The 15,446-nt window shown below is 37.2% G+C and overlaps 1 protein-coding gene across 7 annotated transcripts in view; it reads left to right on the forward strand.

Moving 5' to 3' along the window:
• SP100 (SP100 nuclear antigen) overlaps window positions 1-15,446 on the forward strand; it is an 83,635-nt gene that overhangs the window by 23,471 nt on the left and 44,718 nt on the right. For all 7 annotated transcript variants that reach the window (XR_008389682.1, XM_053655279.1, XM_053655280.1 and 4 more), the window contains 4 exons: window positions 10,331-10,493; window positions 10,679-10,847; window positions 12,482-12,565; window positions 13,878-13,940. Coding sequence is in view for 6 of the 7 variants with exons in the window: in XM_053655280.1 (XP_053511255.1) it covers window positions 10,331-10,493; window positions 10,679-10,847; window positions 12,482-12,565; window positions 13,878-13,940 (479 nt within the window). In the remaining variant the exon portion in view is untranslated. The remainder of the gene's footprint in view (window positions 1-10,330; window positions 10,494-10,678; window positions 10,848-12,481; window positions 12,566-13,877; window positions 13,941-15,446) is intronic.

Here is a 15,446-nt window from a genome sequence, read left to right on the forward strand (position 1 = left end):
AATCTCCACTCCCCCACCCTCTTTGTCTTTGTCCACAAGTCCTTTATACATATTCCTTGATGACTCTTCCCCTTCTTTCCCCCATTATCCCCATCCCCACTCCCCTCTGGTCACTGTCATTTGTTCTTTGTTTCCATGTATCTGGTTTTATTTTGCTCACTTGTTTGTTTTTTTGATTAGGTGCCACTTATAGGTGAGATCATATCGTGTTTGTCTTTCACTGCCTGGCTTATTTCACTTAGCATATGCTCTCTAGTTCCATTCATGCTTTTGCAAAGGGTAGGAGCTCCTTCTTTCTTTCTGCTGTATAGTATTCCACTATAATATTTTTCAACCTAAATTCTATCAATATCTGTTTCCGATGTTAGTTCTACTACAGAGCACTCTTAACTTTGCATTTGTTTGTATGTCTTTTTCAGTCCCTTTATTTCCAATCTTGTTGAACTGTTTTATTTTTTGTATGTCCCTTATAAACAGAATATGTATAGCTAAACTTTGCTTCCTATCCAATATACATATTTGTTTTACATCAGTTTATTTTATTAACATTTATTTACCTCCTTCTGGAATTTCCACTGGTAGAATGTTGAAGTATTAGATTATACAGCATATCTTAATTTTTTATATTTTTCCTCTTTTGTCTTGTATTCCAGAAAGAAATATAGCTAACTTTTCTTCAACTGAGTCTATTCAGCAATTAACATGCCTACCTTTATTTTTTTAATATTTTAATGAGGTACAGTTTATACTTATAAAATTTACTGTTTTTCTTTCTTTCTGCTGTGTGGTATTCCATCCTACCCTTTGCAACAGCATGGATGGAACTGGAGAGCATTTTACTCAGTGAAATAAGCCCAGTGGTAAATGACAAATATCATATGATCTCACCTATAAGTGGAACCCAATCCACAAAATAAACAAGCAAACAAAATATAACCAGAGACATTGAAATTAAGAACAAACTGACAGTAACCAGAGGTGGGAGGGAATAAAGGGGGGGTAGGGTTTTCAGAAACATCTATGAAGGACACATGCACAAAACCAAAGTAGGGTGGGATCAAGTGTGGGAAGTGGGGATGGCTGGGGTTGACAGAAGTGAGGAGGGCAGAATCGAGACAGCTGTACTTGAACAACAATAAGAAAATTTTTTAATTCACCTTTTTTTAAAGATTTTATTTATTTATTGTTAGAGGGGAAGGGAAGGAGAGAAGGAGAGAAATATCAATGTATGATTGCCTCTCGTGAGTCCCCTGCTGGGAACTGGCCTGCAACCCAGGCATGTGCCCTGACTGGGAATCGAACCACAATCGTGTGGTTCGCAGGCCTATGCTCAATCCACTGAGCTACACCAGCCAGGGCTAATTCACCTTTTTTAATTGTACATTTCAATGACTTTTAGCAAATTTATAGAGTTCTGCAACCATCGCCACAATCCACGTTTAGAACATTTTCACTGTCCCGTGAGGTTCATTCATGAATATTTGTAGTCAATCCCTGTTCTATTCTCCAGCCCCATGTCCACTTTATCATTACTCTACTTTGTTTTCCGATTTCATTTTCCTGGAAAGTTGATATAGATCATGTGGTCTTTTCCATCTAGCTTCTCTTACTGAGAATATTTTTGAGGTTCTTGTGTGTTGTGGCAGGTATTAGTACTTCATTCCATTTTATTGCTAAACAGTACTTCATTATTTGAATCCACCACACTTTACTTATTCATTCACCTGTTGATAGACATTTGGATATTTGGCTATTAGCATAAATGCTGCCATGAATATTTGCATAGAAATCTTTATATGAATATAACATTTTAATTTCTAGGTAGATGTCTAGAAGTGAAATCATTAGGTCATGTGTTAATATTATGTTTAAGAAATTATCTTACAGTGTTTTCAAAGGACCATGTTACATTCCCATTAGCATGTATAAAGGTTCCAATTTTCCCACAATCTTGCTAACACTCATTGTTTTATGTCTTTGATTGTAGCCATTCCAGGGGGAATGCATTGGTATCTCATGTTTAGCTTTTAATTTGCCTTTTCCCTAATGATTAATGACATTAAGCTTCTTTTCACATGTTTATTACCCTCCATATATCTCTTTGGAGAAATCGCTATTAAAATCATTAGCTCATCTTTTAATCAGGTTGCTTGTCTAATGAGTTGTAAGAATTCTTTACTATCTATATACAAGTTGTTCATTAGAAATATGATTGGCTAATTTTTTTCTCCCAGACTGGGACTAGTTTTTTTATTTTCTTTATGGTGTCTTTTGAAACACAAAAGATTTGAATTTTGTTAAATTCCAGTTTATCAATTTATCTACTCATGGGCAATGCTTTTGGTGTTGTAGCTACCTTTTTGTCTAACCCAAAGTCACAAAGACTATGTCCTATATATTCTTTGGAGAGTTTTTATCATTTTCACTCTGACACAGGTGCAACACAATTTGTAGAACTCCATAAAAATCAAAGTGGGGAGACCCTTGATCACAAATCATTAAGAATTTCAAAACTGTGAATGCAGAGCATTAAAGCAAAAATATAGGGCCTTGTATGACCATATAGATACAGGCCCATGGGCTGGCCCTGCTCTCACATGAGTTGATTATGGTATATGGTGTGAGGTAAAGGTATAAATGAATTTTTTGCATGTTGATATCTAAATACCCTTTTACCATTGATTGAAGGACTATCTTTTTCTCATTGAATTGTCTTGGCACTTTTGTGAGAAAAAACAAAAAACATTGACCAAAAACATAATAGCTTATTACTTCACTCTCAATTCCTTTTATCTATTTTTATGCCAATATTATAACTGCGTCTATTAATGTAGCTTTATAATAAGTGTTGAAATCAGAAAGTGTAAGTTTTCTAACTTGGTTTAGCTATTCTGGGTCTTCTGCATTTCAACATAAAATTGGAGATGAGCTTTCCAGTTTTTGCAAACGTCCTGCCGGGATTTTGATAACAACTGCATTGAATCCATATATCAATTAGGAGAAAATTGCCATCTTAAATATAGTGAGTCTTCTGATCCATGCATGTAGATGTTTCTTTTTATTTAGATCTTTTAATTTTTCTTAGTAATGTTTTAAAGGTCTCGGCATATAAGATTTGCATCCCATTTGTTAATGTTATTCTTCAGTATTTTATTCTTTTTCCTACCTTTATTTTTTATTTAGAAAACTCAAATTTTAAATTTCTAGATTTCCCACTTAATTGTTTTGTAGAAACAATATTATCTCATAAGCTATAGGATTACTAAATATATTTACTCTAAAATGTTGTTATTTTGACCCTATTATTTCTATTTCCTCTGATTTTACCAAAAATGATAAAAGAAGGATCTGAAGGGACCTGGGTGAAATCCTGACATTCTTCACTAACACCCTGGGGTGTAGCATTCCTTTCTTCTCCCAAAATTTGTTCCCAAGTCTATACAAAAATATAAGACTTTTATTACTTTGATTTGAATAAAAGTAGGATCATAATCTATTAATATGAAATTGATCTTTTCATTCATCAATAAAATTATGCCCCTCCATCCAAATGCTAGAAATAAGTAACTATGTATCCAGAAGTATGGATTTACTGTAATTTATTCAACCATTTAGCTGAATGAACCATCAGGCTGTTTTCGGGTATGGGGGTCAGTGTTATGTTATTATTGCTGTATTTTGCTAGAAAAAATGCTTCAGTAAAAACATATGTACTTATGGGCATCTAACCAACAAATAGTTATTATCACTTTTTGTGTATCAGGTACTCAAAAAAATCAAGGCCACAATCCCTGTGATGTGGACACTGGCCCACAGTGTCCGTGTCATTATGGATAAAATAAGACATTCACACAGACTACCGAGTCCCATGGAGGAAAAGGGACGGCATGGCTTTTCTCTCAAGGGGAGCAAAAGCCGAGGACCTTGCTGTGACTGGCTTTTATTGGGTTTCTCTGGGCACATTACATGATGGTCCTCATTTTCTATGCACAGGTTGTTTTAGATGATTACCTTTTACAGAAAACAAAGGAGCCAATGCTGCTAATCACATCACAAAAGAGGGATATTTGCAAATGAAAAGGGCAAAAGTGGTTGAACCAGTTACACTCCTCCCTGGAAGGTTTAGTGTGGATTTTAGGAAGTTACTTTGCAGTAAATGTTTGCCACAAATCCTGGTGAGGGAGTTTTTAGCAAAAAGCAAGACTGAAAGTGGCCTAGGCACATTGCAGGCCTGAAACCCCACGGGAGAACCTAGCCACAGATGTGGGTCCTGTGCATCTCCGAGTGGGAGCTGGGCCCACGCTACGCAGAACAGTCTCCTACATCCCTGTGCTTTTGGCATATATATTTTTGAGAGAAGATACACAATGAACAAGACAATAAACACTAAATAAAATATATAAGTAATTAATTTAGTATATTAGGTAGGGAGTGAAAAGGACATGGAAAAAAGAGAGTAGATCAGGTGGTTGGGAGTATAAGGTCAGGGTGAAGGGGCTGTGGTTTTGATTTCAAGTAAGCTGGTGGAAGCAGGTCCCACTGAGAAGGTGACAAGGAACAAAGACCTTAAGGAGATGAGGCAGTTAGTTCACTAGATGGATATCTGGGCGGAGAGCACACTATGCAGGGGAGACTGCCAGCATCAAGTTTCTAGTGCTCACAGGTGCCTGGTAGTCAAGGAACAGCGGAGGAAGTGAGCTGGGGTGGGGGTGGGGAGAGCTGGACTGTTTTGTGCCACTTGAGTACTGAAAGAACTTGTTTTTCTTCTGAGGGGGAAATGGGTTACCCGTAAAAGTTCTGCAGCTCTAGTTTGTATAAGTTGCACACTGGTGTTTTTATTTCCATAGGCTAGGTTCCCAAAGTGGGGTGACTGCCGCACCAATATGGAGTGTATCCTAAAGTTTAGCAGATATTGCCAGATCTTTTCTGTAAAGGCTTTATCAGTTCAGGCTCACACCAGCAATGAATGTCTGCCTCTCTGAATCTCCTCCTATGCTGAATTGTCACTTAGGACATTGTGTTTGCCAATCACAGTGAGAAATGGTTTCTCTTTGATGTGTTAGTTTTTATGTGTACATGTTTAATGGACACTTTCATTTTCTTTAAGTGACTGTTCAGTTCTGTTTTCTTTGGGATTATATGTCATATTTTATCAGTAGGTTTGAGTCTTTGTCTATCAGATACACTAATCTTTAGTCATATGTGTTGAAAGTATTTTTCTACATTGTCTTTTAACACTGTATTGGGTGCTTTTTAACATTTAAATCTATTGAATCCCCCTCTACCTACTTTCTTTTTACATTTTTCTTGACTGGATTCATATTGTTTCTCATGTAAGTTTTTATATTACTTTATCCAGTAACAGTGGCATTACAAGTTGCAAGTGCTCCACATTTATACAACAATAACAGAAGAATTGCTGTTTTTAAATTTCTGTTTTTCTAATTGGGGGCACCTGGTACATCTCTATTTATTTAGACCGTATGTAATTTCCTTCAAAAGTTTTCTCCATATAGGTCCATGCCTTTCAGATGTTTATAAGTCTAAGTATGTATTTGCTATTCTGTCTGACAAATTATTTTGTTTCTTCTCAGTTTATGTTGTTCCAAATAAAATCTGTAAGTTCATGTACTTATTTTTTTATTCATGCATGTTGGTAAATTTCTTTTCTAGTTTTTATTGACTATAGTTATATCCTTTGGGTTTCTATGTATATAATCATAAGACATATAATGTTGTATCTTATTTTATTATTTAGATCAATTACTTCATTTTTTTATTCTATTGCATTAGCTAAAACTTTTAAGTACATATATAGACATATACATATGTATATATATATATAACAATTATGATAATGATAGGCATCTTTGTCTTTTTTTCTATTTAGATGACTTTTTATTATTTCAATGTTAACTGTAATATTTGTTATTTGGGGAGAATTTATGTTGTACTAGTACCTATTTTATATAATTTTTATGAAAAAGGGCTTGGGTCTTATTAAATTCTATTTTACTGCCATTTAGTGATTTATTTACAACTGTTTTCTTTTTGTTTGTTGATGTGATGAGTTACATAAAGAGATTCCCTAATGTTGAACCATTATTACTTTCTCATTTCATTCTTTTTCCTTTTTTTTGAAATCACCTCTAACAACAGGTTTAATTTTTTCTTTGACCCAGCACCATAGTTTTTGTTTTGTTTTACAAAATCTGTGGGTGGTTTTATTTTCTTTAACATGCAACCCAGTTAGCTTCTGCTGCTTATAACTCACTAAGACATTTTTGTGGCAAAGATTATAATCCATATTGATATACATTGCAAGGACATTGAAAAATGGTGTGTTCATTTTCTAGATCTTAAAATTAAATAATAAAATCATTCTTCCTAATTTCTCCATAGTCTGTATATTTTTATCATTTTTTTGTATATGTGAAGAGTCAAAAATTAGAAGTGAATTGTTTTTTGCTATCCATAAAACATTTGTCCCATTATTTGTTTCTTCAATTTGCTTAGATATGGAAATGAATATCCCTATTATTTGTCTTATTCACATTTGAGTAACTTTACTTGTCTATCTCTTTATGGTTTTATTTATTTATATTTTTTCATGATCATTTATCTGCTCTATACCCTCCTCTACCTCCACCCACCCCTGCCCCCCACAATCACTGACCTCTCTTTGATTTTAACAAATTTTGTGTCAGTTTGTCTTTCTTACGTCTCTTCTTGGATCCAATCTTTGATCCTATGCCTTCTAATATTATCATTTTTTAATTTTTATTTAGTGTTTTAAATTATATATTTTTCATAGTGCTTTAACCTGTTTTAACTTTTAGAGTCCTATTGTTTTCCTTGTTTTTTCTCTTTAAAAATGAAAACTGTTTCTTTTTATTTTTTAGTCTTTCAAAGGTTTTATGAAGTCTGATTTCATTCAGCCAGTGATTACTTTCAATTTTTTACAATCATTTTTCAATCTATATTTCCATATTCTTACTGTTAAATTTGAAACCATATTGTTCCAATTTTTTATATTTAAAGAAATTATTTAACTTAAGTTTTCTTTACTGCTCAGCTCAACACTTTAAGTGTAAGGTATAAGTTTAAGAAAAGATATACATGACTTCTATACTAAAAACTATAAACACTTCCAGGCAAAATTAAGAAAAATTAAATAAATGGAGAACTTACAAAATGTAAACAGATTGGAGCTTAATATTGTTAAGATGTCAGTTCTTACCAAATTGATCTGTTGGTTCAATATAAAAAGCTATAAAATTCCAAAAGGCTTTTCTTATAAAAACTGACAAACTGATTTGCAAAGGTGTGGGACCAGGTAGAAATATCAGGGGGGGAAACACTGTGTAAATTTATATGCTTCTGTAACCACTATGCTCCATATTTCAGGTATGCTGCATACCTGAAATCAATACAAAATAATATTTAAAATAAAACAACAGTGCCCTCAATAAATATTTCTTGAATAAAAACATAATAAAAGATATGTGGAAAACCAAAATGCTTAGGAAAAGCAAAAAAATCTTCTTAACTGACTCCCAGTCTTCCTGTTACCTGTGGTATTCAAGCCAATATGCTATTGGCTTAAAGATAGACAAATACTGTATTTTTCAGACTATAAGATGTACTCCCTCCCCAATTTGGGAGGAAAAGGGGGTGCATCTCATAGTCCAAATGTAGCTTACCTGGCTTGCTGTGGGGGGAGGGAGAGCAGCAGTGGAGCGGGATCACAGATTATTAAATATTTTACCACACTTTTTGCTTCAATTTTTTTTTCCTATTTTCCTCCTCTAAAGCCTAGGTGCATCTTATGGTCCAGTGCGTCTTATAGTCCTAAAAATATGGTAGATCAATGGCACAGAACAGAAAATCCAGAAAAATACCCATGCCTATATGTAAATGGCTTTTTTAATATTTTCATTAAATTTGGGTAGGCAAAGATTTCTTAGTACACTAAAGTTATTAATCATAAAGAAATAGATTTGGCTTCATCAAAATTAAAATGTTTTCTTCATCAAAAGATATAACTAATTTATTTTTTTCATTAGATTTCACGTATGAGTGAAATCATATGATACTTCCCTTTCTCTACTGGCTTGTTTCACTTAGGATACTGCTTTCCAGAGGTTAGGTCCATTTATGCTGCCACAGAGGGTAAGGTATCCTTCTTTTTTACAGCCAAGTAGTATTCCATTGTGTAAATCTAATGAACAACATAAACTAACCAAAAAAATAGAAACAGACTCATGCATAGATAGAGAACAGACTGACAGCTATCAGAGGGGAGGGGGCTGTGGGGCTGGGTGAAAAAAGGTGAAGGGATTAAGCAAAAAATAAAAATAAAACTCAGACATGGACAACGTTATAGACTTTAACATGCAACCCAGTACATCTAAAACCTATATAATTTTATTAACCCATGTCACCCCAGTAAATTTAATTTTAAAATAAAATAAAACAATAAAAAATAAGGAAAGTTAAGGAAATCAAAGGCAAACTGAGAGAAAATGTTTCCAATACATAAATCAAACTAAACACTTCTGTCCACAATATATAACAAACTCTTACACAACAATAAGTATTAAAAGACAACACAGTGATCTAAATAGTCCAAAGGCTTGAACAGATACTTCACAAAATAAAATATATGAATAACCAATAAACATGTGAAAATGTGATCAATATCATCGGTCATTAAAGAAATACAAATCAGCTCTGGCTGGTGTAGCTCAGTGGATTGAGCTCAGGTCTGCAAACCAAAGGGTCTCCAGTTTGATTCCCAGTCAGGGTACAAGCCTGGGTTGCAGGGTCAGGTCCCCAGTTGGGGGCATGTTAGGGGCAACCATACATTGATATTTCTCTCTCTCTCTTCCTCCTTCCCTTCCCTTCTCACTAAAAAAGTAAATAAACAAAACATATTTTTAAATCACTTCATGTTTCATAAAAAAATACAAATCAAAGCTATTTGAAATACCACATCAAACATTAGAATGGCTGAAATTAGAAAGGCTACATGAATGGACTTTGAAAAACAACTTGGCAGATTCTGTAATGCTTAAACACACTCTTACACAATGACCCAGCAAGTCTAATCTTAGCTGTCTCCCTGAGAGAAATGAAAACATCTTGCCACAAAAAGAACAGCAGCTTTATTTACACTAGTCCCAGACTGAAATCAAGCCAGCTGTTCACCAAAAGGACAGTGAATAAACAGATTGTGGTAGAAACACACCATGGAATACTCTCTACAGTAAAAAGGAGCAAACTTCTAATAGTCAAAAACATAGATGATGAGCAGAAGAAGTCAGACACATAAGCATACGTGATGTATTATTCCCCGTATGAAATCCAGTAACAGGCAACAGTAACGTGGTGACGGAAAGACAGCAATGTTTTGTCTCCAGGGATGCAGGGCTCCTGGTGGTCAGCGTGTGGGTTGTGGAGTGGAGGGTGCATTGTTCTGTCCTTCATTTTTCACACAAGTCAGTTTTCAGCAAAAAATAATTGTATGTGTCTTTCATAACATTTAGGAATATAAGATGTGGATTAAAACATTATTATTATAGTAATAAAATTATCAACTAAGAACCAGAATTGGACTCATGTTTACAATTAGTTTCACCAGAAACAACAGTAATTTCTGAAGTTCAGGTGCATGAAAAGATTCACCATATATAACAAAGCACAAATAGATTTATATCAACACAAAGCAAAAGTCCCAGAAGAAATTATTGCTATTCTTGTGAAATATTCCATTTATATTATATCATATCTTTTTCCAACCACATCTTTTCATTCATTAACTGACTTTATAATGTAGGATGTTATGTCTCTGAAGTGCTATTGGTCAGAGAAGGGACACCTTGTTTTTAAATTTGAGATTTATCTTTTATTTGTTGTTAATTAAGATGCACGTTCAAGGTTAGATGCTATTGTTATTCCACTATGTTTTATTTCTCTGTGGATGATCTGTATACTCCATCATAATTTTGTACAGATTAAAAATTTTTTAATTAAAAAATTTCAGATATGTGAAGATAGCTTTACAATGAATGGCCTTGATTGGGGCAGACTGAACCAGACTTCTCTCAGTTTTGTGTTTAAGTCTTTCTCAATTTCTACCTTTCAATTCTTTCTTCTTTTAAATCTTTATTTATTGTTTTAGTTCCATTTATTTTTTTCTCTTCTCAAGATGAATAACTTTACCTACATTGGTTCTTCACAGCCTATCCTTAGTGTATGAAATCTTGCAGCCTTCACAAGCATCTCAAAATCTTGATGACCTTTTCCACGTGGTATCCTTCCTCCCTAGGATGTCCACAGAAGACCAGAGTAGAGAGGAAAACCTTATCTATGACATTGTTTTCAAGCACTTCAGAAGACATAAGATCGATATTGCAAGTGCAATAAAAAAAGAATTTCCTTTCCTTGAGGTTCTTCGTGACCGTGAAATTATCACCAACAAAATGTATGAAGTAAGTAAGGTTTATTATATAACAGTCACTTTGTAACCATACAAATAAACAGAGATTCTAAAACTTTACATGAGAAAATATCTATGTAAGGAAATTGTAAAAAAATTAACAATAAAATCATTTTCGATGGCTCTTCCGTAACTTAGAACACTGTGTTTATAGTTTCTCCATTTTTATTTTTTCAGGATTGTCAAGAATCTTGTAGAAACCTGGTCCCTGTACAGAGAGTTGTGTACAATGTTCTCAGTCAACTGGAGGAGAAATTTGACCTGCCACTTCTGGAAGCATTGTTCAGCGACATCAACAAACAGGAATACCCTGAATTAAACAATGTTTATAAAAGCTTTGAAAATGGTATTTAGGTTTATTACCTACCTCTTGATACACAGGGATAATTTTTTTTGACAAGTATATATTTAGTTCCAACCATGGGTCACACACAGTGGTGGGCAGTGGGGACATTCCAGTTAAGAAAACAGACATATCATGATCCTTCTCAAGGCCTACGGTATAATAGCTACAGTGTAACACCTACCCTGAGGTCCTCTTAACTAGGCGTTTAGAGTCATACAGGACAACCACAGCCACAACGGCATCAGGTATACTAAGAAGGACAAATCACAAGAAATACAACATCCCAATAAGGCAGCATCAGTTGTTGCTTTTCTCTGGGACCACTTGCAGTGGCCCACACAGCAGTCCACCAACTTGAATGCTACCTATCTTGAGTGACGGTTTAGGTATAAGACTCACCCTGATTTAGCCACAACATACCCAGGGGACTCAATGTCTCATGTAACAACTCTGTAATCATAACTTACAGAGACACCACAAGGGACAGCTGAGTTAGTTCCAAGAGTCTCCACATTGGAGGAAGAGCAAAAATGGTTTGTAGTTTATATCTAGTCCCTCCTAGTACACATGCAATTTATCTACCTACAGTCACTGGTCATTCTTAATAACCCTAAACCCAGCATTGGCCTAGTGACACAGAGGAGAGGCCATTTTCATCAGGTTTCCAGAAACCCAATGAGCCAGAAAATTAACTCAAAGTCAAATTTGCTCTTAAAGAAGGAGAAATGGTTTTATTCCTAGGATGACAAAGCATCCATGCTTCCCACAGTCTTGTTCATCAACCAACCAATAGGCATGGTCCCAGGAGGAGCTCCCATCAATGGCCTGGGTAGTCTGTACCTCCTTCCAGTGTCTCATCCTTCCTGGACTCTCCATGGACACCCACACCCAGACTTCCTGGTTTATTTTCTTCCTCTTTACATTTGCTGGGTCACCTACATGCAGAGTCCCTGGGTTGTGGCTCCCTTCTCTCCTCACTGGCAGCCTTCCATGCCCCTGGTCAAGGCATCTAGGGACATCCTCCAAGGCTGAAATATCCGCCCCCTGCTTGCAGCTTCAGTGTCCTGCCTTTGTTTCTGGAACCTGTGCCCCTTGTGCCAGGTCTGTCTACTTCCACCAATGTCTTCTTGTCTGTCTCTTTGGGAGACACTCATCCTCCCTGACCCAATTAAGTCCAATCCTTCTCTTCTTCAGGCCCATCTTTAGAGCTGTTGGGCTTTTTCTCTTATACATGTGGATCTCTCTAGGATCCTAGTTCATCTACTGAGGTCTCCTTCTATTTCTGCATTACAGGTTGAGCAGTTCAGAAAACACATTCACTTCCAGTACTGATTTTGACATATGCTTTTCAAGCCATATGAATTTTTTCCACATGAGTTAACAGGCTCATGATGTTTTCACAGTTCCTTTATTCTGATGTTTGAGAGGCTCCTTTCTGTGTGAGAAATATAAAGTGTTGCTTGTTGGGGGTTCTTTTTGCTGTCCAACAATGATGGGGAACTTGACCATGAGGATGGGAACCCGCTCAGCTATGAGAGGTCAAAGGTCTGGAAATTTCTAACCATGTAAATTTGAGGTGATGTCCCTGTTCACTGATGGAATTCACTGATGGTCTTCTCTTCCCATTTTCTCAGCAATCCACGAGAAACTTTGTCAACAAGAGAGTGATGAAGAAGAGACTTTGGAGAACCATAACAACCACTTGAGCCTTGGACAAGGTGATTGCAACCAGATAAACACTGATTCTCATCTGCTAAGAGGAAAGGAGAAAGGGAGGTGGGCTCTGAGTCCTGAGTGGATTTGAGGAATCAGGGAAGAACTGCTGAGGAGCTTGGAGAAGGCAGGGAGGGGGGGTTTGTATGAGTGGCAAACCACGTGCTGATCCCAGAGGAGCAAGAGACCATAGGCCCAATAATCGGGACAAAGGAACAGGAACCCAATGTGTCAGGAAACCAGGCTTAACAAGAAGGTTGACCTGGAGGCAATTGTGATTTATAAAGATCCTGTAGCAGATTGAAACTGTGAAGGGCTAAGAACTGTGGGTACAGGGTCAACATCACACAAGAGATCCATGATGATGACAGAAAACAGGACTGATTGAAATTGGGGGTGCTGTTCAAGAGCAGAAGTACTCAAGGAGATGGGCAGTCATGTGGGGAGAGAAGAGGGGAAGTGGTGAGATGTGGGTGCTTTGAGACAGTAAAGAAGAAGGGGAAATGAAAGACAGGAGAAAAGATTACAGGACATGATAAAACAACCATATAATTAACAGCTCACTTGATTGAACATTTACTCTGGCAGTTGTGGGCTTAGTGCTTGCACCTGCCATTAAAGATTAGTCTTACTTTCATGCTCATTAGGAAACTGAAGTGTAGAGAGACCATGTGTGTAGTTGGTCTGGGGTGAAATGAGCAGGATGGACCCAGATATTTTGAACCCAGAGCCTGTATTCTTAATCCTGTACATACCCAGATAAGTTAATGGAAAAGACAGAAGCATGAAACAAAAACAGAAATATATGAAGAGAGAAACATACAGAAAGAATAATACGAGAATCTGGGAGAAGTGCAGGAGAATCAGAGAGAGAACCTCATGAAAAGGCCAACGAGGCAGAGAAACAGACATGCAGAGGTGGGGTGTGGTGTGAAGGGAGATCGGGTGAGGCACCAGGAATTGGTAGGAAGTCCTACACTAAGGCCCTACACTGGTAGTCAGGGGCAGCTCTGGGGACAAAAACAGGTTCACTATGACCATGGGTACCAAGAAACACCACTGCCAGTTACTTGAGGTGCTCATGGAGGACACTCAGTGAGAAGAACTGGCCAGGGACCTGTTGGCCCAAACAGGGACTTGGGTCTGATAGCAAGAGTCAGGTGGGATCCTCCAGGTCCATGTAGTCTCTGTATTGACACCTGAAGGGAGGGGATTATCAAGTCTTACTTTATAAGGATTAACCAGGAATTAGGGGAGAATGGCATTTCTGAAATAAACTTCAGTTTCTGAAATGAACTTCTAATTTCTTCTCCCTAGGACCTGGTGAGCACTCATACCCAAGCCTGTCCTGGAACAGCCCACGTCCCTCGAATCACAATGGTGTGTTCCTACTAACTGTTTTGTGATCATTTACTGTTTTTGTCCCATGCTGGCATAAGCAGTGGTGGGACGAGGGATGCTTCTCTTTAGCACTGATTGCCCAGAAGGGTCATTCTTTGCATCTGCAGTTTCCCCAAAGATTTAGATTCATTTTCCTGGTTGCTGGGAGAGCCGGTCCTTCCACACCCCTCAAATGCACATGCTGCCAGCTCCCGACAACCAGGGCCTGGACCTACTGCCTGTGCACCTGGCTTCACAGTCTTCTCCTCTGTCTCGCTTGACTCTGGCTACAGCCTTGCTTTGATGTCACACCCAGTGGTGGCCAGCACTGCAGAGAGAGGGGTGGGGTAAGAATGATAAGTGTTCCTCCTGGGCCAGGGTCTCTCACCTGCTGGGTCCCTCACACAGGACCATGGACACCATGTAAATCCCATGCAAACCCCCTCCCATCATCTCCAGGGCAGCAGGCCAGGAGCTGCCCACCAAACTCCTGACCAGACTCTAGGAAAGCACCTTGGTACTTTAGCAAACAATAACCACCATTTACAACTCTTGACCATCCCTTAATCTATAATACTCTTAATAATATTAAGAAGTTAATAAAATTTAAGACATTCATCATAGAAAGTTAATTTTCTGATCAGTCACAATATCCCTTACAGTAATACAGACAATATTTTATGTAATCTTCTCAAACAGTTAAAATGGTGGTATGTCATCTGAGTTTTTCAGAGAACAAAGAATCAGTTTAGAGACTTGGGCTACTTCTGCAAGTTCAGGCACTGACAACAGGGATTGAACCTGCCATAGGGCAGTGTGAGAGCGGGAGGTCTGCTGATCCACACCAGGCTTCAAAGTCTGCCCTGTGGCCCGGAGATGTGACTCCTCCTCTTTGTCCCTCAGTGTCATCATCTATAAAGTGGAGATGAAAATAGTACCCACTTCACAGGGTGAGGGATGGATTTTTGACAAGTTATGTTGTGTAAGCATTCACAGCCATGCTTGGGTCTTCACCAGCATTCCTTGCACTTGTTAATATTGCTATGTTTAATATTCATCATTATTTGTCTGGTCCAGAGTCTAAGCTATTAGCCACTTCAGTAAACTGTGGGATTGTCTTTTGTCACAGATGTCCATGGTGGATTTGATTATCCCCCAGGCTGTGGAGCAGTGATTAAAGCCAAACCAACCTCAGGCCAAGGAAATGAAATTGAGGACCACAGGTTCCTCACCTGAAAGCACTCTAGGCTATAATAAATTCATGTCTTTATTCCTTGCCCCTCCTATGGAAATGAGTGACGTGGAGAAGACTCAGGGAACTTTCTGCACCATGGAAGGCATAATCTGTAGCTTCCATGGAATGTGTTATTTAAGAAAGGACGTTCAAAAGTAGTACATTTTTACAAAAGAAAAAAATTCCAGAGTGATTTTTGAAAGCATAGTTATACTTTTAGGAAGTCACATTTACTCAAACAGCTGAATTTTAAAATGTATAAATCCCTATTA

Source organism: Artibeus jamaicensis, unplaced genomic scaffold (genome assembly GCF_021234435.1).
Source record: "Artibeus jamaicensis isolate MK-2021 breed Jamaican fruit bat unplaced genomic scaffold, CSHL_Jam_final contig_944, whole genome shotgun sequence".
Classification (NCBI taxonomy): Eukaryota; Metazoa; Chordata; class Mammalia; order Chiroptera; family Phyllostomidae; genus Artibeus; species Artibeus jamaicensis.